At 47.1% G+C, this 23,557-nt stretch overlaps 1 protein-coding gene across 8 annotated transcripts in view; it reads right to left on the bottom strand.

Annotated features, from left to right (window-relative positions):
* Positions 1 to 23,557, bottom strand: part of GRHL3 (grainyhead like transcription factor 3) — an 84,074-nt gene that overhangs the window by 2,440 nt on the left and 58,077 nt on the right. For all 8 annotated transcript variants that reach the window (XM_038377594.2, XM_038377593.2, XM_038377595.2 and 5 more), the window contains 11 exons: positions 22,776 to 22,855; positions 19,644 to 19,800; positions 18,428 to 18,539; positions 16,438 to 16,532; positions 13,942 to 14,100; positions 11,861 to 11,939; positions 10,126 to 10,259; positions 8,703 to 8,740; positions 7,935 to 8,023; positions 7,574 to 7,659; positions 6,214 to 6,278 (listed from right to left, as the gene is read on the bottom strand). In XM_038377594.2, the coding sequence (XP_038233522.1) occupies positions 6,214 to 6,278; positions 7,574 to 7,659; positions 7,935 to 8,023; positions 8,703 to 8,740; positions 10,126 to 10,259; positions 11,861 to 11,939; positions 13,942 to 14,100; positions 16,438 to 16,532; positions 18,428 to 18,539; positions 19,644 to 19,800; positions 22,776 to 22,855 (1,094 nt within the window). The remainder of the gene's footprint in view (positions 1 to 6,213; positions 6,279 to 7,573; positions 7,660 to 7,934; positions 8,024 to 8,702; positions 8,741 to 10,125; positions 10,260 to 11,860; positions 11,940 to 13,941; positions 14,101 to 16,437; positions 16,533 to 18,427; positions 18,540 to 19,643; positions 19,801 to 22,775; positions 22,856 to 23,557) is intronic.

Raw genomic sequence — 23,557 nt, 5'->3', positions numbered from 1 at the left:
ATCATTAATGGGGCAATAGCATTAACTGTGCAATACTCAGAAATAAGAGGCTTCAGTTTCTAGCAAATCTAGTAATTTGCCAGGCACAGAGGACAGGACAGACCCTCAGGGGGTGTAAATCATCAAAGTCCCTTGGCAGTCAATGGAGATGCATCAATTGACAGCACCAGAGCATCTGGCCCATCCATTCTAAGACAGTGCAGAATTCAAGGAATGTCAAATTGCCTTTGAAACAGGAAGTGCATCAAGCAGGTGAAGGGGCAAGTTTTGCCTTTACATTCAGATTTGTTAATTACTTGCTTTAGAATTATGACCGGTGATCAATAATTTGTTCTTCTCTGCACTTTTCAGAAGATCTCAAAATGCTTTATAAGCAGGTTGATTTCCTATATCTAGGGCCTTTCAGTGGAGGGCATTAAACATGACACATGGGCAAACTGAGGCACAAAGTAACTTGTCCAGAGCCACGTAGCTGTTACACAACATTACAACATTACAACGTTGTACACAACGTTACAACAAGGAGGCCCCAGCCTCTTTGGCAAGGAACATGGGAGAGGACAGAGATCCAGAGGCTGTAGGGGCAGATAGAAAGGTGAGTGGATGGGCAGGGGCAGAAACAAAACCGTCATGGAATAGGATGACAATCTACCCAGCTGCCAAAATCCCCCAACCCTCCTCTTAGATTCTTCAATTGCTTGTCCGCTTTTGTACTAGGAGTTCTGCTTTATAAGCCGACTCCAGTCGTCCCAGATGTAGACAGCTGCATACTGCTTTAAACACAGAGTGGAAGTCTAGGGCTGTGTCACACAGGTGTGTCCCACGCTGCTGCTGCCTTACGCAACCGAAAACCAAGGTGACTTTAAATGACAAATGAAGCCTCTCCAAAAAGTCTTTCATATTTCATCCACCTACAGCTGGGAAAGGCATCCAGTGTGGAGGCGACTTGTCCCACCCAGCCTTATTTCAGCTTTGAAAGTGCTACCCACTGATAAGAGTGAGTGAACATGCCAATTCGGACTCAAAAAAAGAGGCAAGTGTGTCCAGTTGTTAGAGCAGGGGGCCGGGGAGACTATTCCCAGCTCTGCCACCAACTTCCTGTGTGACACTGACCAAATCACTGCATCAGCTCAGTTTCCCCATCTGTAGAATGGGGACGCTACCTGCCTACATCAGGCATTTAGCAACCCTCTGGTGAAAGGTCCACTATAGATGCTGAGTAACATTAAAACTATTAACTGAATCGAACCTTCATCTAGGTCTGAATCAGACACAAGCTTTATGGGAGACTGAGAAAATTTGGGTCAACTTTCTTCATGCTGTTTTCATGCTGCTCTGCACTTTTGACCAACATGGAAGGAGAATCTTTGCACACAAAGTTACATGAGTTCTCTCCAATTCATCCTAGACACAAGGCACTTGGAGTCACACGAACCTCATGCTATTGGGTTTCCAGTCTGATTTCTCAATCAAAAAGACTCAGGTAAGTCCTGAAGAGAAATCCAGGTAAATCAAGGTTGTTCCACTGAGCCACATTGGTTTATACCAGCTGAGGCCCACAAAGTAAATGCCAAGGAAAAAGACAATTGCTTAGGGTGAAGCAATAGGATGAAATCGTGCAAAAGGAAAATTAAGGCTAGGAGAGCAGGAAACATTTCGCAATATCCTAAAATCTAATAGATCGTAGCGGAGTTTGCATCTGAGTAAGATATTTGCTCAACAATAACTGGTGACAATGAGTTCCAAAGGTTAATTACAAGTTGGATATGACGGTATTTCATTTGATCTGCTTTACATGTGTTGCCTTTTAATTTCCTTGTTCATCTGATTTGGCAGGGATAAGAACCCCTGGTTGATTCTATCTCCCAAGCATTCATTATTTCATAATATTAACTTCATATCAGATATAGTAACAAACAAAAATCAAGTTATAGGTGGTTCCCTCAACCAGACAGGGCCCTTTCTTCCCCAGCCTCACAGGAACTTATCTGCATTGGGGACTCAGATTCATACAGCCAGGTAGCATAGTCAGTTCTGACCCAAGATAGCAGTAACAGCGTAGTTACCATCAGATGGATGGTTGGAGCCCACATCACAAGAGGCATCCCCGAGGTCAGTCTCAGCAGAGAGGCCATTGACAGTACGAACAGGGGATGAGCTACCCTGGTTTTCAGAAGGAGCTCCTCCATGTCATGGCTGAGGAGGGCAGATGTGTGTGTGGGGTGGGGGGGAGACTGGCATTGCTGCTGCCCATGCTATCTTGGTCTTTGGATAGAAGATGCCAACCTCCAGGGCTGTCAAGCCAGCACTTAAGGTCTTGATTCAGGAATAAGCTCAGGTTTCTTCTTAACTCTAAGCATGCGATTGGTCCCAGTGAGGTCAGGGCTACCCGTTTGCTGAAAGTTACACACATATTGAAGCACCTTCCTGCACTGGGCCTTGAGCCATGGGATGGGATTTTCTGATGCCGACAGGGCTTGTTGCTCTGTTTCCACTGACCTCAATATCAAACTCCCAGGCAGACACCAGTGCCAGGTGTGTTAGAAGACCCACCCGGGAAGCCCACTTCACTCAGACCTCCTCACACCGACATCAGCAGAATGGGACAGCAGCAAGAGTCACTTTAAACTACCCCCGGCACACGCTAGCCACTGCCAACATTCTGGGCAGGTTTCTTCTGCCTTGTTAGACGCTTGTCAAGAGCCCCGTCACCAAAACCACCTAATGCACAAACTGGCGTCGGTCTAATTCTCCTGTCTCCCTCTGTGCTAAAACCTGGCCCTGTGCCAGTAAAAAAACAATTCATTCATTTTCCAGGCAGTCTATGGTGCTTGCAAGATGCGATCATAGCTGTATGTGCGTGGAGGACTCGCTGTCTAGATTTATGAAAATAGCCTGGCAGTTGAGTCTTTCCTCATTCATCGGGGGAAGGGAGAGGTTCAGAGTTATTTATTTCAGAACTCGTTCTGGAAAATAACAATTAGCTCGTTTTCAGGGATGCACCCCTCCACTGAAATCAATGGGTCAGATCCCCAGTTGGTGTAAACCCATGTCGCTCCATTAAAGTCAACAGATCTATGCCATTTTACACTGGTGGAGGATCCCGCCCATTGTTTTCAAGAGTGATCAAGCCCTGAAGGGTTTTTCACAAGTGATTAACACTTCCTCAATTGTACAAGAAACATCAGCTATAACTCCGTGTCCCTGACTGCTAGAAAAACAGAGAGCAGGAGCTGACTTTATCTGCACATATCTCAGCATGCTGGAGTAACAAGTCCTGTTTAAAGGGTGTTTCAGCTAATGCCCCAGAGCTGCGCAGGATCCGCAATGTAGCTATGTTCAGCAAGTGCCATATTGCCCTGCAAACTCTCAACAAAGCAAAACTTTCCCCTCCGCCAGCATCTTGGGGGCAGTCGCAGGTTACCTTAGAAAGAATTTCTGAAGCACCAGCTTTGGGGCTGAACCGGGAACCGAAAGGAGAGCAGCAGTAGGCATGCTCAGACAGATCACTGACTGGGGTTTGGATTCACCTTTAGTGAGGTCCTCCAAGAATCACTTACAGTCTAAACTAAGAAAAGGCTGATTCCCAGAAGCCCTTTCCCCAGGCTCCCCCAACCTTGCCTAAGCACAAGCTCTTCCACGTAGAGGAGACATGTTTGTCATCGGGGGGGTGTTCCCTGTCAGGTCTGATTACACTTCAAAAATCACACTTTGCACATGGTTTGGTTACAAAACAACCCAATCTCCCACCTGCGGCGCCAGCTCCAATCTTCATCTTTTTTCTCTGGGGTTACTTAGCAAAGAAAGCAAGATGCTATACAATAACTTCAGGTGAAATTCTTGATCTCTTTCCAGGCAAAGGATCACCTCGTGGCTAAGAGGGATCCTTCAACTTCAACAATCAAAGCCTCCCTTTCAGACAATGGCAGCTTAACAAAGCTATTCGCTCCGTCTCCGAGGAGGGCATTGCTATTATTTGCTGGTCGTTGCTCCCAAGTTATAATTACAGCAGTACACAATAACGTCAAGCTGCGGCTTGGTGGCCCAGGATCACGGTTTTCCAGACACAACAAGCACCTCAGAGGGGGGTAGGGCACAATGAAAGTGCACTCGACGTAGTCTTTGTCTGGCAACATGAGCCCTTTGACAGAAGATTAGTGAGAGTCCTGCTGCATGGCAAACCCGTTCTCATGAGCTTTATTACAGTATCAAATAATCAGCCGAGAACAAGCTGACTGTGCTGCATACCCCTCAAAGTGTCTATTCCCATAAGAGCTGCCACAGTGGGTCACCCATTGTCCATCTTGCCCAGTATTCTGTCTTCAACAGTGGCTCATACCTGAGCTTCAGGGGGAGTGCACAGAGCAGGGTAGTTTTGGAGTGAGCCACCCTTGTCTTCCACTCCCAATTTCTGGTTGTCAGGCTGAGGGACACCAAGAGCATGGGATGACATCCCTGACCATCTTGGCTAATTGCCGTTGATAGACTTGTCTGCCATGAACTTATCCAGTTCTTTTTTCAACCCAAGTAATTGTTTGGCTTTCACAGCATCCCCTGGCAATGGTCAGTTGTGCGTTGTGTGAAAAGTCCTCCCGTCACTTTGTAGGGCAGGGTAGGGACAGAGATGTCCTTGAAGTTAATCTCCCACACTGCAATGGCAGGATGTGCAGACATCACCATGACGACAGTTTTACTCTTCTGAAGTCATCGAAGGAAACTCTTGGACAACTCAACCCTGGGAGCTAAAAGGCCACCGGCTTGTTTCCTGGAAGTCATTAAGGAGCCATCTATGACAGCTAACAGGCAAAGGTGTGAATCAAAAGTACCAGAGTAAAATACTGTCCAACACGGACATTGACTAAAGCTGCCTTCACAAACCCTGTGTGGTTATCAAAGGCAGACTCTAAGAGGACTTTCCCAGTCTCGTTCATTCCAGTGTTAGTGGAGATGGAGCCCAAAGTTCTCAGAGACCTCTTGGAAAGTTTTTACATCACCCCTGAATTTTTATTTTCCATTGAATTCCATATTGGATTGGCAGCCTGAGTCCTCTATTTATCCACAAAGTACTATGGGAAATGGGCCAGATCATCAGCTGGTGAGAATTTGCATAGCTCCATTCATGTCAATGCAGTGATACCAGTTTACACCAGATGATGATCTTGCCCAATGTACCTTAACCATGATCTGGAGGGACCACCTATAGGGGAGAGAAGGGAGTTCAGTCTAGGGGTTAGTCAATCCTTGGGACTATCAACGCTGGGAGCCAGCTAGTACCTACAGAGGTGGTGCTTTGTGATGTGAACATGCTGGAACCAGGTGAGACTCTCCCCCTCTGACTCATTTCACATGAGCCACCAAACAACCAACAGATGGTAACAACCTTCATCACCACTGACCTAGCTCAGGCTTGGAAGGTTGCTCTAGACAGGGCCTGTTGCCCCTAGCACATCAAACCAATGCATCAAAGAACAACATATTTTCATAGTGTTGCCTTCAGCAGGAGATACAAATCCTTTTCTTAATCAAGGCAGGAATGTATGTCTAAATCCATGTTAACATTCATTCTGTCAGTGGCATCTATAAATTCAGGGTGCGTGTTCATATGTAGGGTCTGACCATCACCTACTGGAGTCCGGGAAGGACTCCCATGGCTGTGGATCACTCCAGTAGCGAATGATGGCTGATGAGTTGGCAAAACTGGGAGAGGAGTTGCCCTGTTTGTACCTAACCCTTGTGAAGAGTCAGTGGAACACAATGCAAAGCTTTCTAACCCTGCTGTTTTCTCTGCAGCCCAACAGGCTAGTCAGACTCCACACTGGCCAGTCCTGATCCGGGCAAGGCCTGATGCCAGTTATGCACACTAGTTGTGAGAAGCAAACATTTGTCCCTCGCAGATTGAGATAAGATAAATTCACTCTAAGCTCAGGCTTTCACTCAGAGATCCTCCATTAAACCACCCAGGCAACTCCCCCTCACACACACCCATCCTGAGGAGACTTCACCACTCAAAATAAAGTTAGTACAAACAAACGTTATCCCAAATCTTTAAAGGGCAGAAAGAATTCTGTGTTTTACATGCTCCAAATGGCACAGACCTCACATAGCTTTGGTATTTATTATCTTGTTAAAATACGGTTTCATCCCATGGCAGGGCACCAAAGGGTACAAAGATCCTAGGCGCCCAGTGCAAATGCAGATCGGAGATTTGCTTACCCGCGTTTGCATTTTTTATAGACTTTATAGATGCTTTCTTCAGGCAGCCCATATTTTTCTGAAATCTGCAGGAGAAAACATGACACTTTACAATCTTTTTTTTTTTTTGCACATTCAAAATGAAATTCTAGCAGATAAAATAAAAGGGATCTTTGCCTTTGGGTCACTCCTCACTGGAGGAATTCCCCCCCCCCCCCGCCTCCTTCTTATAAAAAAAATGCTAGAGCAATGATCGACCACACTGTGGCTTATACTGGGGTTACTACAGTAACCTGGCCTTTTGCTGATGCTGCACGGTTGAATGGGAATCAGGAGACCTGGGTGCTAACTCCTGGCTCCACCACAGAAGTGGTACGTGACCTTGGGAAGTCACCTCTGTTCCACTTCCCTTCCTTTCTCCATTTGGTCTGTTTGGGCCCCAGCCCTGCAACTTCATGCGCACAGAGAGAGACTAATGCACCTGTGCAAAGCCTCTGCACCTTATAGCTTTTGGTTTGATGCTGCCCATTACCAAAAGAAAGTGCATGTCTGACTCCCTTCCGATCATGACTTTTGCTGAGGTTCTGGGTCAAGCTGCAAAGGCTTCTAGCATCATAAGCACTTTGATGATGCTCTGAGCAGGTCTGGAAGTTGAGGGAGAGTTTTACATTCATTCTGCAGCATTTTCTGTGAAGGTTTTTGGCTGCACTGCCACGGGGAGGAAGCTATAACCTGACATTCTGCAACCTGCCTCTCCTCGGTTTTTTAAAGTTCGCAAAAGCAAAAGACCCTCCCTGCCCACCCCCACCCAAAGCGCTGCCATAAAGGCACTATTGGATCATTTAGGTTTATTGTTTGTTTTATTCCACCCCCCGAAAGAGGAGCTAGGGTTATCAGGGATTCTTCTGATAATCATCACAGAAATATGCCCTGTGTGTTCCTCAAACAGAAAATTCCAACCCAAGGTGGATAGCAGGTAGACTTGCCCTGGCTTCAGATCCCCCGCAGATAGAGCCAGGGAACGGTGAGGGATGTTTTACAGCTGAAAATATGAAAACATTGTAATAAAAGGAGAATCAAAGGGCTTTTATATTGTGATCTGAACAAAAGCCTGCGCTGATAAGGTTTGTGCTCCTGGAGAGAGCCCACCTCTCATGCTACAGCTCTCAACACTTCAGCTGACTTTTTCACTGGGGTGGAATTCTTAGCACAAGGCATATGCACCATTTAGATCCTCAAAACAGGGCAGACGGGAGATAGAAGTGGTGCACCGTCCTTGTGCTGAGCCCCTGCACCGGGAGTTAATTCTAACATCCGCCCAAGCACGTATTTCCTAGAACACACTGCAGTTTATGTGGCATAGTCCTGGCACAAAACTTACAGCATTCCTGAGTCCTTGGAGATCTGGTGTCTTCAACATGAGAGCATCAAATACTTCCTCGGATTCCCTCCGCACATACAACAAGACTGGGACAGACAACAGGCAGCTTTTAAATCACTGGTTGCAGGTGTTTGCAGCACATTCCCAAAGCTTGTAGGATCCCGTTTAAATGAAGATCCTGAGTGAGCTGGGCCAAGTGATGAGCCACTGGCCAAACGAATTGAATTCCCATCAGGGAGGTTCTTGAAGCTGTTTGGGGCAGGGACCCTCTGTTCTGTGTTTGCCCCGTGCCTAGCAACATGGGGGCCTGGGCTATGGTTTGGGCTGCTCGGTGCAACGATAGTCTCAATAATAACAATACCTCTCTTCGCATCTTCTTCTTTGGCTAGTTTGGAAGGTGAAGGGTCAAACTCATCCGAGAAGGAAGGACAGCTCCGTTTTAATGGCAACCTAAGTAAACACGAGAGGAGACCATCAGGAAGACGTATGACAGAAGCAAACATTCCAACAGTTAAAGCGGAGGTTCCCAAACACCGGTGACAGAATCATTACCGGAGTTGGACTGTGGCCAGGACACCGAGTAGGACACCCCTCTCCTTGAGTGCAACAGACTCTTCAGTGATCACAAGCGGTGAGGATTTTACATCCCAGGCAAAAGACATGTAACGTCTTGGAATTATTGGGCCTGGTCCAAAAGCTATTGAAGTTAATGAGGGTCTTTCCACTGACTTTTGGATCAGGCTAAGGCGGGTATCTGAACTTCCCACCTCAGTGATTTTGAAAGCAAGGGTTTCTCTCTTTCAGCTTCCTTTATAGCTGCCTCTGCCTTTGGCTACCTTAGCCCTTCCGAGCCTAGTCGGGGATCATTCTGATTTTTAAACCTGTTGCGTCACCCGATGAGCCACAATAGCCTTTCAGAGTGGTAAAGGAAACATTACAGCAGTCTTTTTGGGGAGGGTGGGGCTGTGTGTTATGAGAGGCCTTTCCACCCCTTTACATGATAGAAGACTTCAGTTCAGGCAGATGGTGCACCAGCAGGTAGCTGGTATGTGTGCTAAGTATTGAAACAATTGTCGGCCCGAAGAGGCGAAAAGATTGATAAGTCCAAAAAAGACGTGTCCTTTCCTACCTGTTAACGTTGTTAGGAACAGCAGCAGCAGGAAGCACCTTGAATGAAAAGAAAAAAAAAAGATTGTTTTAGTTTAAATTTTGTTTTAAAGAGCCCATAATTTGCCCCATGATGGGCTCCCCACTAAGATCCTCATTCTCACCTTAGACATCACGGCCTAATCCTGTCCTTGGCTACAGCCATGCAGCTGAAGACAGAATATGACTATGTAGGGTTCAGGGGAGGGATGTGCATATATGGGGTGAAATCTTGGCTCCATTTAAATCCAGGGAAGTTTTGCCATTGATTTCAGTGGAGCCAAGATTTCAGCCATGGATTCTTAGCTTATCCCTGGCTGCTTGGTCTGGTGGGAAGCTTGGCATCCCTTGTAGAGCAGCATTATCCCCTTTTCAGTGGGAAGAGCCTACCCATCTGCAGGACATTCGGGAGTTTGGGGGCCTGTGAAATGCCTTATTGTGATGTGCCGTGGGGTGATGCAGTATCATGACAGTGATGTCATCACTGGAATAGAATAATTCAGCTGGGGATGGAACAACATGGGCTGGTCTCAGGTTTGCAAACCCGGCTGATTTTTTTGTTTTAAAGGTTGGATGATTTTTTCCTCTTTTACTGTCATTTCCCCCAGGAAATTGTAATTAAAGAACAAACACATATCCACATCTTTCTGACGAAGTGAAAGCCTGATAGAGTCTCATCCACTGTGATTCCTGTCCCACAGACAACAGAATACACATCTTGTCAGAACCAAAAAGAGCTTGAATCTTGCAATCAATTCTGAATCCAAAGCCCAGGTTTCTCAGCAGATTCTGGTGTGGCAGACCAAGTTCTCCCGTTCCCTAGCTTCAACACTGTGGCACCAAAATATCATCCTGTTGCAAGACGACGTGGTGCCGGGACGCCACAATGTTGTCATGGCTGAATTTGCCCATTTGGACAAACTCAGACAGGTGGCAACTCACCTTCTTGAGTGATAGCCTCTGGAGCACTATTGATCAGTTCTGAAGCCCAGCTCTTCCCAGCTGGAGGGAGGATCATTGGGAACACAGAGAGGCAGGGGAGAAGCTGAGGGATATCCCACAGGTGGAGGTGTTTTGAATGGAGGAATTTTGCTAGGGTTCATTTTCTGAAAATGCTTTTACTCTTTCCGACTCAATCCACTGTGCAAATTTGCAGATAATCCTTATACAGCCCTTCTTGAAAAATTTTTTCCTTAAGTTCACCTTTCCCCAAATTAAATCTCCCTTGGCCTTGAAATTGTTAGTTAATAAAATTGACGCTGTGGGTTCTTTTCCTGTACACGATGCAATTAGTGTCTCTAGGACCCACTTCACTGACGCAGCTTTCAAGTTATATGTGTGTGTGTCTTCAGGGGATGTTTGTGTGTGCGTGTGTATGTTCGGGGGATGTTTTAACAAGGACTTACCACACCACATCTCTGAAGATTTGAAAAATGGACATTTGGAAAAAACAAGACCGGCTCGGTTTCTAAATCCATCTCTGGCCTGAGGAATGTGATTTCGTTCCCTCGAAAGCCAGACAGCAAACAGCCTTTCAAACCTACGGGAACAACAGGAAATCTTATTTCAGAAAAACTTTGCCAGTCTGCAGCTTCCTCGCATCAGTGGGAGCTGTCGCATTATGACAGAGATTCATGCGCATGCACTGAGAACAAACAGCCCAAAGCTTTAAGAGTTACTCACGTGTTATATAGAGTGCATGAAACACAAGATATTTCTTAATGATGAATTAACGGTGAATAAAGCCCTAACTCTCATCCATAGATGGATGAGGTCGGTGTGCAAATTTAGGACAGTTCATGGCCTTTACCCTTAACTGTTTCCAAAGGAGGTTTTATTTTATTTGTCCTTATTGGAAGAGCCATTCATGCCAGTGAAAGACACTAGCCGACCTGATGAGGAGGAGCGCTGGGTGGAGCCTACCAGATCAAAAGGGTCTGCTGGCACAGATGAGGGAGGGGCCACAGAACCCAGACATCAAGTGAGCATGGGCAACAAAAAATAAAACAGGAGTGGGGGTGCAGGTCACAAAATGAGCGAACCAGAAGGAGACACTGAGCAGAGAACCTCAGACAGCACTCACTGCACTGAGACCAAGTCCAAAGAGTCAGTGGATGCTACCTAGAGCAAATGTGCTTGGATGCATGCATGGACATGGGACCAGAGACAGAGAATCCTCCTGCTCACCCAGCTTCCTCCTCCCGGACTGAGAGACGGCCGGCGTTGGTCCCTGCCAGGAGGAGGTTAACAGCCCTGGAGACAAGCCCCGTTTAACCCCAGAATGGGTATAGCAGGTGCGAGCTCACACGCCTCACTCATGACTTGAAGGAACCGCCTCTAGGTGCCCATTCAACAGGCCCAAGACCATCTCATTGCAGATGGACCCCCCAGCCGTCAGACAGGAATGACTGACCTTGGAACCAACACCCGAGAGGGGACAAATGATGCGGCGTGCAGAGAATGAGCCACCCAGCCTCCCCGGACCTTCTCATGAAGGAACCATCTGCCTTTTGTTATCCCCCACTGTCGTTTGGCTCTAGTGTGTGCCCTACACCAGCCCTGCTCGAATAGATTTGCACAAGCAACAACTGTCAAATATTGCATTGCATTAGGAAGCACAGGGCTGTGGTAATTAATGTAACAAATTTCTGCTTCACACTCTCTTCACCCGTGTTACATTATTTCACATTCCAATGGGAGCGATGCATTAGCCCAGTTCTCAGCTCTCAGACAGCGCTCAACTTTTTCAAAGCATTCCCAGCCAGGACTAATAAATCCTCCCAACACCTCGCTCAGACAGGTATCGTTGCTGGGACAGTGAGACTCAGAGAGAGGTTAGGTCTATCTGTCCGTCTAAGCACTTAATCTCTGTCCATCTCTGCAGAATCTGAGCAAATCGCTCCAAGCTACACAGTGAGTCAGCAGCAGAGAGCCCAGGTTCTCCTGTCTCCCTGTCTTGGGTGCACACTGTTTTCTGGCTCTGATGAAAGTTTGGGTAGATCTCATCCTAGTACACTGTTTACCGACTCACTCTGGGCCTGATCCAGAGCTCACTGGAGTCAGTGGAAAGACTCCTATTGACTTTAGTGGGCTTTGAATCAGGCCCCTTGTACCCTCCTGGTCACTAGTCCTTATACTAACCATTGTTATTGGAGTCCAGGCATTTCCCTTTCCTTCTGAACTGCTTGCGCTCATCGTCTCGCATTTTCCTCTCTGCTCCCTGTGGGGAAGGTGAGGCAAAAATTAGCACCAGGTATAGTGTTAACAGTACTCCGCTTTACAGCAAACATCCCTGGGAAACTGAGGCCCAGAGGGGCTAAGTGACTTACCCAAGGCCAAAGGACGAGACTGTCTTAGAGCTGGGATCAGCACTGAGGTGTCTGAACTCCCAGGTCTGGGCTCGTATCATGTCTTACCTTTACCTTTTAATATGCTAAGAAGATTGGGCTAAATTCCCTGCTGGTGCAACTCCAATGCCTTCAGCGGAAATTGTGCATCAGCAGAGAATCTGGCCCATTGTTTTTTTACTGGACATTTGCCTCTTAAATGGGGAGCAACAAAAGGCCGCTAACTCTGTCAGTCTCCGTAACAGCAGCACTGGCACAGAAACAATGATTTGTTTGTGAGGGCACAGTAAGGTTTGAAAAGACCCAGTCAGCGAGCCTTTTAAGAACATAAGAACAGCCATACTAGGTTAAATCAAAAGTCTATCTAGCCCAGTATCCTGTCCTCTGACAGTGACCAAAGCCAGGTGCCCCAGAGGGAATGAACGGTACAGGGAATCGTCAAATGATCCATCCCGTCGCCCATTCCCAGCTTCTGGCAAACAGAGGCTAGGGACACCATCCCTGCCCATCCTGGCTAATAGCCATTGATGGACCTATCCTCATTGAACTTATCTAGTTCTTTTTTGAACCTTGTTATAGTCTTGGCCTTCACAACATCCTCTGGCAAAGAGTTCCAGAGGTTGACTGTGCATTGTGTGAAGAAATACTTCCTTTTGTTTGTTTTAAACCTGCTGCCTATTAATTTCATTTGGTGACCCCTAGTTCTTGTGTTCCTTCCTTATTTACTTTCTCTACCCCAGTCATGATTTTACAGACCTCAATCATATCCCCCTTAGCAGTCTCTTTTCCAAGCTGAAAAGTCCCAATCTTATTAATCTCTCCTCATATGGAAGCTGTTCCATACCCCTCAACATTTTTGTTGCCCTTTCCTTTTAATAATAAATAAATAATAATAATAATAATACCACCTTGTTCTTACATTTCACTTTTCATCAGTAGATCTCAAAGCGGTTTACAAAGGGAGAAAAGTATCATTTTACAGATCGGGAAACTGAGGTACAGATAGGGGAAGTGACTTGCCCAACATCACCCAGCAGGCCAGTAGCGGAGCAGGAATAGAACCCAGGTTTCCTGAGCCCCAGTCCTATACGTGCTTCATCCACTAGGCCACAATGCCCCCCTGTTGAGTTAAATATGACACACTATCTACCCATCACCATGGTGTCCGCGCATCTGACTTTGCACTTGGTCTGCCTTGGAATGGAAGACTGTGGTGACTGGAAAACTAGTGGAATTTTAAAAGCGTAAAATGTGATCAATTGAAAGGGGAGGGAATTATTAGTCAAATTACATAAATCTTTTTTTAATTAATACATAGTTAACTTCATTGACTAATTAACACTTAGGATAATGGAAGCCCTTGTTTAAAAAATTCCACATCCCAAGACGCAGGAACTCACAGTAAATAGCCTGAACACCTCCCAGAGGTCTTTCAGGAAAATAAGACCAGGCCTTCCTGATATTTCTGAAGTTAAGAAAAAAACACCCCCTTTTAAAATGGAAAATATGGGCTAAACATCAGGAAAACCAAACCCTGAGAGCTACAAAACTGGAAATCAGCCTCCAAAGGGAGTGGGGAAAGTCTCAACTCTCGAATCTTTGATAGGACTAGAGAATAAGTTACAGGGCAGAATCTTACTTAGGCCAGGGATGGATTAGATCCTCCAACAGCTCTGTCCATCTCTAACTTCTGCAAGCTCAGTGATCCAGACACACTGGCTAAATCATCTCTTCTCACCGCGATGGCTGAACCTGTCTATTCAGGGTTTTCATCCTTGCCAACTCATTCACTGGCTCCAGGTCTTTTGTGCTAGTTTGGAGTGAGTATAAAATTCCCTGGAAGCAGTTCTCCCAAGGGAGGGAGAGGCTGTCTACCTTATCGCAGAAGATCTTGATCTGGCAGACGGCTCGGTGCACCAGCTGGCTTGTCCCAGGGCCGCAGTCGTAGGTGTCAATCTGGAGGTTTAAAGGGACGCCCTTTACTCCTTTCTGGGAGGAGAAGTCTGTACTCAGGCAATTCACCCCAATAAAAACCTGCAGATAAGAAGGGAGAATGGCACAGCTTGAATGCTAACCTGCAATCCCGGGATTTTAAATGACAGAGGGAAGGACGTCATCAGAGGACAATTGACTCTTCGGTGCTTCTGAGATTCATCCCTCCAGCCTTCTCAGCTTTCATCCAGCAAGTACCCAACCACTCCTCACCAGCTTAGATCTAGCAGATTCTCTGCTGCCCTGCACTGCTTGCATGCAGTCATTTACATCAGCCAGGAGTGGGCTTAACGCTATTATTCTGATTCAGTCGTGCTGCACGCCCTCTCTGCACTGATGTAAATGGCTGCCCCAGATGCAGAGCAATGGCAAATCTGATCCTAGGGCTGCACTCACTACATTCCCCATCATGATCACATGCTGCCTCTCACCTCTGTGCTATATAAAGAGATCTCCCCTCCACACATCTTCCCATCTGCTCTTCACAGCCTACTCCCCGCAGATGGTACAGTCCATCCAGAGGGACACTGGTTTGGACAAGTTGGATGTTCTAATGATGTTGCAACCTGTACCTCATAGCCCTGCCAAAGACCTCCCTGAGCGCTATTAAGGCGACAGAAATGCTCCAGTCACCTTCAGCAGGCTGTGGGTCAGGCATCACATTTGCCTGCGAATGTTCTCACTGGAGATTTCCATTAGATCGGGATGCTGCCTGTTGGACTTGGGCACGCCCCTTTGTTACACACAGACAGGAGCCAGTTGCAGAGACGGAGGCAGGCTAGATCACCGCATGACTGGGCTCCCTTTGGAAATTAGTCCTTGGCGGGGGGCTGGAACAATTAGTATAGTGGGGGGGGCAGGCTGAGAGCCACGGAACCAAACTCTAAGCCTTGGATATGATGGAAACCACTTCAAGCTACAGGATGCGGCAGCACCAGGAGGCTTCTGCAACTGTTGTATTGGGAGCCATAGTAGTGTTGCAAAATTCCAACAGGACCCTCAGACCCCTTATTTCCAGCACCTACAGTCCTTGTTAGTTAAATAAATAACTCATCCTGAAACCTGTCTCAGGCATCACTGTCTGAATAGAGCTATCTGCAGTGGGAAATGTGAAGAGAATGCTGGGCACTCACACAGCCTTAGTTCCAATTCCAAACTACAAATTCATCTGTGCAACCTGAATATTTTCCCTGGAGATTTTGGAGACAAATACTAAGAACAGTTCCTCAGATGGCATAAATCAGCACAACTTAATGGGGCCTGCGCGGAGGATCTGACCCTGAAGTCAGGCCTAGCCAATACTTCTAGACCGAAAAGAAGCCACTTTTCTGTTGCATTAAGCTTAGTGGCAAGAAGAAGAATTATGAATGACAACTCATGTAAGAAGAACTACACACAGCCCTATATAGCAGGCCTCTCTTGGCAGCTCCCAGACTTTTCAGCTCTCTGAAGTCTCACCCTGAAGTAGCCCCAGGCCAGTGTGCGGACAAAGTTTCTGGTAACAGCTAAATTGTGTTTGGCTGAGGTGCCCCCAAGGGCTTGCTGCATACCTGGCATATTTCCATTTTTGACAACTGTGCCTTGAAGACATTTGTTAACCTTTTGGGGTTGTAAAAGACGAAGGTCGCCTTTGGGCTGAAAGCAGGGCTCTATGGAGATCCCGGAGCAAACCAGAGTTTTCCCAAGCTACTAATTTAAGAGACCCACGTTTCTTTTTCTTTTTCTTTCTAGCTTGTTGTATCTGGCTTGTTTGTTTGTTGACGCTCCTTTCACCTTCTGACTGTAACTGGTAACACAAAGTACTAATGGGGTGTGGTCTGAGCAGACCGCACGGGAGACCAGAACTTTCCCTGGTGTGTTAAGCTCAGATGTCGGTAAGAAAATGTCAGATTTTAATGACAAAAGGAATCACTGGGACCATCAAACTGATCTCCTGCACAGGGAATGCCATTTGGCTATTGCTGCATCAATCTGGAGGATGGTTCTTGTTCCTTAAGCTTTGGGGGGTTTTGTTTTCCAGGGTGTTTTTTTTTTTTTTTTTAAACATGCTTTGCCTATATGCCTGGCCCTGACCTATGATGAAAAAGGCTTTCTTTGGACTTAAAAACCCATCAGCACTAGAAAAACAGATCCAAGCCTGTCTGAGCTGTAAGCGTACTGTTTATTAGTTAGTGGTGATGCTTAAGCATACAGAAAAGCAGGGGGCTCTTCCCCACTATCCTGGTAAATAAACAGGGTCAGTGACGAGAAATGGTTTTGAATTCAAAACCCCATTTCTCGTTCAGCTGCGGGGAAAAAGATATGCTCAGCTCAGAGACAGCTATACTGTAACTGCCTCAGAACAAGCCCTCTCCTTTCCCCTCCGTGATTGGATCATACCTTTGCTTCTTCGTTAGCGTTCCACATGAAGGACAAAGCGTTGTATGCCATCTCGTCAATGTGCTGCACCGTGTTGAAGTTTTCTTTACAGTCGGCTGAAATGCATTTAACGCGTGTTTTACCCTTTGATTGCAAAACTAGTCACTTCAGTGGTCGCCATGACGTTTTTAGTCAGGCACGCAATTCTACACGTGCATGCAAAATGGTGTCTTCTGTGTGGTGTGACCTCGCTCGTACAGTGCATGGGAGGTCCCGCCATGTGGAGGATGCCCTTGTGTTCTACAAAAGGGCACCTTCAATGCACGTGTTCAGGGGGCCGGACAGAATCGTCCCATGGGCACAGCCAGTCCTGGGGTATACAATCGTGCCATGGGCACAGCCAGTCCTGAGTTGTGTACACAGATAACACACCACTGCATCACAAGTGCTTTGCATTTCTAAAATAGCTGTCACCCAAAGATCTCAGAGCATCACTTCAGCCTCCCCATACATGAGATAGGTGTTTCGTTCTTTATACATTTGGATCAACTCAGGTATATAGAGGTTAAGGAACAGGCCACAGAAGAGCCAATGGTGCTGAGTGGTTGAACCTGTTATTTACACCTGTGAAAAATGACTGTAGATCTCTGCTAGATCAGAACAGCAACTTTTTACAGGTGCAAATGACGACAAGAATCTGAGCTCGTGGCAGGACTCGGACTAATTCTTAGGGCCAGACTCTCTGACTCACTCTGCTTCCTTTGTGCTGCCTGGGGTGCAAAGGGAGTGGAGACTGGCCATAACTGCCTTGCTGCAGAAACCACCAGCTTGGGAAAGACTTCAGCAGGCACAGAACAAGTTCATGAACCCCCCCACACACCTTCCCATAGCCTCCATGCAGGTGATGTTTGGAGGTGGAAAGGGTGGCGTTGAGGTGGGAGGGAGTAGCAGTTGGAGTACAGTGGGCTCTGACTATTCCCAGCCAGGGAATGGTTCCTTCGGAACTTTTGTCAGCTGGCATAATTTAGAGCAGCCACCCTGGCTGTTCTAACCCGCACTGCAGTCAGTTCTAGAGCAAAGTATCAAGGAGCCATAACTTGGTGCTCAACAGCCCCCACTTCGCTCTGCTGCACTCAGTGGAAACAAAATGCAACAGACAATCTGGCCACTAGCCTCCTGCTCAAACCACTAGGCTATGTTTTAGGTACTTTACTGGATGGACAAAACACTTGTATATGAGTTATCAGGTCAAGTTCAATGCACTATAAGAATAACCATGTGCTGGCAAGGGAGAAGGTCTTTGCCATCTTGGACTTGTACGATTTAACAGGAAAAGGGTAAGATTTTTCAAAATTGCCTAAGTAATGTGGGAGCCTAAGTCTCACTGACTTGGCTCCTATGTCTATTTGGAAAATGGAATTTAGGCTCCTAAAGTCATTTTGGTCCTTTTGAAAATTTCAACCTAAACCTTTAAAAAGTACCCAGAAGGAAAGGCATTGACGCCCACAGGTCATTCTGCACCCTCCTAATGGAGCTGGGAAGAAAAAGGTTTTCCCGGCCTGTGAAAATTTCACAGATTTCAAAAAATCTTCCCATCCCAAAGTAGGGCAAAAAGGCAAAATCTTGAAATTGAAAAACAGGGGAAAAAAATTAGTTTGGGTCAATCAAAAAATTTTACAGAAAAACTGAAATTTTCCCTTTAGAATGATGTCGAAATGACCCATTGACAATTTTGAAATTTCTTTTTTTTTCAAAAAAATTTCCAAGTCGATAAATTCATCAAAACCTTTCCCATGAAAACTTTTGGTTTCGCCCAATTGGCATTTTTTAACCAAAACACATTTGGTCAAAAAAAATCCCTGCTCAGCTCTGTTTCCTAACTCCTCCAGGCCAAACTCTGTAGCTGAAGTTGCCTTATTGTGCATTCAAAATGGGCATGGAACTTATTCTAAAAATAACCGAGAGCACCCACACATTCAACCATCACCCCTGGGAAAGCCCCACTGCGTACCAACGTCAATGACTCTCTGCTTGGCAGTCGGCTGTCGCGAATGCCAGTGCTTCCAGAACTTTAGCTGCTCCGTTGGATTCTTTTCATTGTCAAAAACGACCATCACAGTGCTCTGAAAAACAAGCAGAACAGCTCCACTTAGCTCTGGGATAGCCCTTTTCACACATTGGCCTAATGCACTTGGCAAAAAAGGGAGAGTATGATTCTCCCCATTTTACTGCTGAGGAAATTGAGGCCAGAGCAGGGAAAGGACTTGGCCAACATCAAAACTGGGAATCAAGCTGTAGAGTCCTATTGGTGTTGTGCTACTGCATGCACAGGGCTGGAATAGCCAAAGTGGTAAGATATTTACAGGGCATTTAATTGCTACTAATGCTTTGCACTTAACTAGACCGTTTCCTTGGAGAGCCTCTCAGTACTTCATACACCTTCCTTGGTGCACCGTCCCATCACCGCTGGAGGGAAAGGACCCAGCCTCTAGCCAGGGAGACCAGAATTGCCATCCAGCTTCTACACACACAGAACATCAGGCTGTGCTATGGACGTGGAGGTCGGCTTATTCGTAAAGGACCAAATTCATTCCTGTGCCAGGGGAGGCAGTTTATACTTCCTCTTTCTGGGGCTGCAAGGAGCCATCTTTGCATGGGTTAGAGTACCCTCATGGCTGCTCTAACTTGCTGTAATGGCCATGATGGGCCATTGTGGGAGAGCAGGATTTCTGGGGTGCAGGTCTGCTTTGGCTATGGTCTCTCTCCCCTCCCTGAAAACCCTCCTTCCCCCAGGGCTCTGCTGGCTTTGTGTCAGGTATAGGGGTCCCCTGCTTTGGGTGATATTCCTCTTAGGAAGGGGTGCTAACCCTGTACTGAACACCCTTTGCTTCAAACTAGCTGATATAAAGGGGCCACACATCATCGATAACCAGAACCCACCTTAACATACAGAGCTTTTCAAGGCAGCCTTTTGCTTCCTGTGTTTTGTGGGAATGCCTCTTGGGCATCTCCCACCCAAATGATAAAGTTAGAGGAAAGGTCTATGGTTTTCAGGTGCCGGGTAAGACGGAGTCTGTTGACATGCCCTGAGCCTCTCCGGCCCATTCATCACTTTTAGCCAATAGGAGCCACAAAGCACATTTTCCCTCCATGATCTGTCTCAGGGCAGCACTGTTGCTTGACGTCCGTTTATAGCGTCTGTCAGCAAAATAGCCAGTGTGTCTTACCTTCACTTTATTTGAGGACAAGTGTAAACATTTGCCATCTCCAGCTGTTCTCAGGGTGACGGGGTAGAACTGTCCTTTATTAAGGTAGGCCATGGGCGAGTCCCCAGATTTGATGTGAATGGCTTTGGGGGAGCCCAGGGTATATTCAAAGTCACTTCTATGGAACAAAGAAAGAATGAGGAATAGCCAGCCAATACCACTGCAGTCTGAACGTTACCAAGAGGGACACCTTAGCCAGCTCAAGAGCTTCAAGGTTCCATTGTTACAGGGTGGAAACACACAAGCAATTGTCTCTTTTCCACTCCCCCCATCTATTTTACTCCATATCTAGGGCCCTACCAAATTCACAGCCATGAAAAACAAGGCACGGACTGTGAAATCTGGTCTCCCCCGTGGGAAAAAAAAAAGCCTTTTGCGTGCTTTTACCCTATACTATGCAGATTTCCTGGGGGTGACAAGCGTTTCTCAAACTGGGGGTCCTGATCGAAAAGGGAGTTGTAGGAGGGTCATAAGGTTATGTTAGGGGGATAGTGGTCTTGCAACTCTTACTTCTGCGCTGCCTTCAGAGCTGGGCGGCTGGAGAGCAGTGGCTGTTGGCTGGGCACCCAGCTCTGAAGCAGCCCCCACCCACAGCAGTGCAGAAGTAAGGGTGATAATACCATGCCCTGCCATCCTTACTTCTGTGCTGCTGCTGGTGGTGGCTCGGCTTTCAGAGCGGGGATCTCCAGCTGCCCAGCTCTGAAGGCAGCATCGTCGCCAGCAGCAGCGCAGAAGTAAGGATAGCAGTACCGCAACCCCTCCTACAACCTTGCAACCCTCCCCCCACCCCACACGCGCGCACACACACACACACACACACTCCAATTACAACACTGAAATTTCAGATTTAAATAGCTGAAATCATGAAATTATTTTTAAAATCCTATGACCATGAAATTGACCAAAATGGACTGTGAATTTGGTAGGGCCCTACCCATATAGTGCCTCACAATCTTTAATATATTTCACCTCACAGTTCCCACGTGAGGAAGAATTTGAACAGGGACTTGAAGTCAGGTCTCTCAAGGGCTGAGCTAGTGCCCTAACCACTGCACCCAGCTTCCTCTCTACCCTCACTTTGTGCTGACAGGATAGGAATCCCCATATGTTATTGTAACTGGCACTTTGCTATGGGTGGTTACAAAGCTATTGCAGGACAGAGAGTGCTCAGGCGCCTCGCCAGCACAAACAATGATAGAGACAGGACCAAGACTTCCAAAATGCCTGAAGTCAGGCTCCGCCGGTATCCATGTGGGATGACGAGCGGCAGCCTGATTGTCAGAGGTGCTGCCCACTTGCGTCTCCTGTTCTACTGAGTGGGAGCTGCAAATGCTCTGAACCTGGGGCCAGAATTCAAGTCTGTTGCCTCCTGCAGTGAACGTGTCCAAGGCCTCTGCTGCCACCTGGCACTTCGTTCACACAACCCCTGAGCCTGGATGACATCTGACAGTGACCAAAAGTCACATTTGAGATGCCAAGACTTTTCTTTTACCCTCAGCTTCATCCCCTCTGCTAGCAAGACTGAAACCCATTCTAAATGCAGCATCTCTTGGTTAGCAAAGGGTTATACCAGCTAGTGGCAGCTGGATGCTCCATTTATACAAATAAATAAAATGTCGAGGTGGCCAGCAAACAGAAAGCCTCTCGCCTATTAAGGTGAGCTGCTGTCTGTGAGAAAGAGCAACCTGTCAACAACTGAGTCACAGTGACTCAGGAGGTGAATGAAAACCGGGAAGCAGGATCACGTTATCTCGTGACAGATTTCATACCGTCCACAGAACAGAAAAGATCTGTTTGTGGGGGAGAGCAGGAAATGGAAGAGGAAAGAGCCCTGAGGGGTGTTAAACTTCCTTATGCCTTAAAAACCTCAAGGTGACGGCAATGAATAAGTCCTCTGCTGGCTGAAAGCAAGGACCCAAAATGCTAGCTCAGGAAGGATGTGTAGATTTTACCCTGCATGGCTTGTGATCTGTGCTTTCTCTATCATTTGCCCAAAGAACCGGGCCTGTTTCCAGGCAGCTTCTGAGGATGACATGCAGCAAGTGAAGCTATTGGCGCAGAAAGTGCCCAGATGCCAGGGCAACGATGTGGAATCCGCGGCAGCAAGCGTGACTAGCGTGAACACAGCCATGAAGTGTAAGGGAGGCATGTTTGTCAGAGGTAGCAGTGGATTCAGAGAGCAGCTTCTCTACTCACTTACACCCACGTGACTGTAACAGCCCCCTCCAGGGATTGAACCAGGAACCTCTCGAGCTAAACAGCTAGGCTGCAGCACATTCATAAAGGGGGACCTTTAACACACACTCACCAGTGACTTACATAACCCCCTTGACGTCAATGGCTTACTCCTGATTTACACTCGCGTAAGCGAGAGGAGAAGCCCTCTGCAACCCTGAATGTATGTGGTCTCAACCCAAGAACCCAACAGGGACTTCGTGCAGTGTGTAAACGCCCCTTGGTTGGCTGCAATTGCAGGGGAAGGTCCTTCGCAGGGTGACCAGGGTTCAAACTGGATTGGGATTGGCTGAGCTGTGTGGGGAACCCTGCTCAGCATCCTCTGCCTCTGTGCTCCCTAGGGACAGGGGACAGACTCCTAAAGGCCCATCCGCTGCTTTATCCAAAGCAAAGTCAACAGTGTGGATCCCTGAGTCTTTCCAGGCTGAGCGGGAAAGCTCATGAATAGAGAAGGTTCTCTCGCGTTTGCTGACACGGCAGGTTTCCAGGCGGAGACAGTGATAGGGAAAAAGCACTTCCCCACGAAGGCTGGTTTGGATCTAAGGTTTTGGTCTAGGTCCTTTCTCTAAAAGCAATATCTCAAACCCTAACCACTGCTAAGAGCCCTTCACTTCCATATGCGCTGAAATTTACCCCTCTTTTGGAACAAAAAAGAGCCACATGACAGCGCGCTCATCCTCAGTACACTAAGGATATTATTCCAGACTGGCTCACCCTTGTGGAAATATTAATTCTGCAATTCTGCCAAGGTGAGTGCCCGCCTGGATTGGCAGCTGGGCAAATGAAACGAGGGGAAGTGACCGCTGCCTGGTGAATTAGAAACCAGGCGACAGGCCATACTAACGAACGGTCGATTACCTCTTAGCACCATCGGCAGGGTAACCCTCGGAGCATGGCTGGTCCGGCTGGGATTTGAGGATATCACCGAAGAGCAGTGACTGTAGGGAAAATGAAACCAGGATAAATGAAAGTGGAATCTTTTCCCATTTGTCCCCCTGCTGCACTGGTGATTAATAACAGCAGCTACAAACGTTACAAGCAGCCAATCCTGGAGTCCGAAATCATCTCCCAAAGTCAATGCAGAGACTATTCATTCAATGGGAGTTGATGAGGTCTCTAATGCAGAGCTCCCATTGATTCCAGGAGGTAAGAACTGCATGACCAGGCCCAGAATTAGAGACACTGCACTGAAGTCCACCTCTCAGGTGGGGACATTTTCCAATTGAGGCAAACCCAGATGGCTCTAACGAGCCCACAGTTAATGCTTTTCCCAGAGAGCAGGGCATAACTATTCATGGTGTATCAGCCACAGAGAGTGGGACTCTTCTGAATTTTCTGGACAAATCCTGAGCCATCATGAGTCATATGCTACTGACAATGGTCAGGGCCCACTTCAGCAGAGATGCAAATGGTGGTGTATGAAACATGAGGGGAAATTGCTAAGAAGATGGGTGTAAGTGCTTATGCAATGCAGTGTTCTCTGATCAGGCCTTCTATGCACAATGAGTAACGTACACACCCAGGGGCGGAAGGGTGTAGCAAGGCAAACAGGCAGGTAGAAGGTTAAGGAGCCCCTTCACCCATTCTTCTTACCTCACCTGCCTGGATGTTGCTCCACATCCCTCAGTGTGTCAATCACA

This window comes from Dermochelys coriacea, chromosome 19 (assembly GCF_009764565.3).
Source record: "Dermochelys coriacea isolate rDerCor1 chromosome 19, rDerCor1.pri.v4, whole genome shotgun sequence".
In the NCBI taxonomy this organism is placed as follows: Eukaryota; Metazoa; Chordata; order Testudines; family Dermochelyidae; genus Dermochelys; species Dermochelys coriacea.
This window is presented reverse-complemented; position numbering and strand designations above follow the sequence as displayed.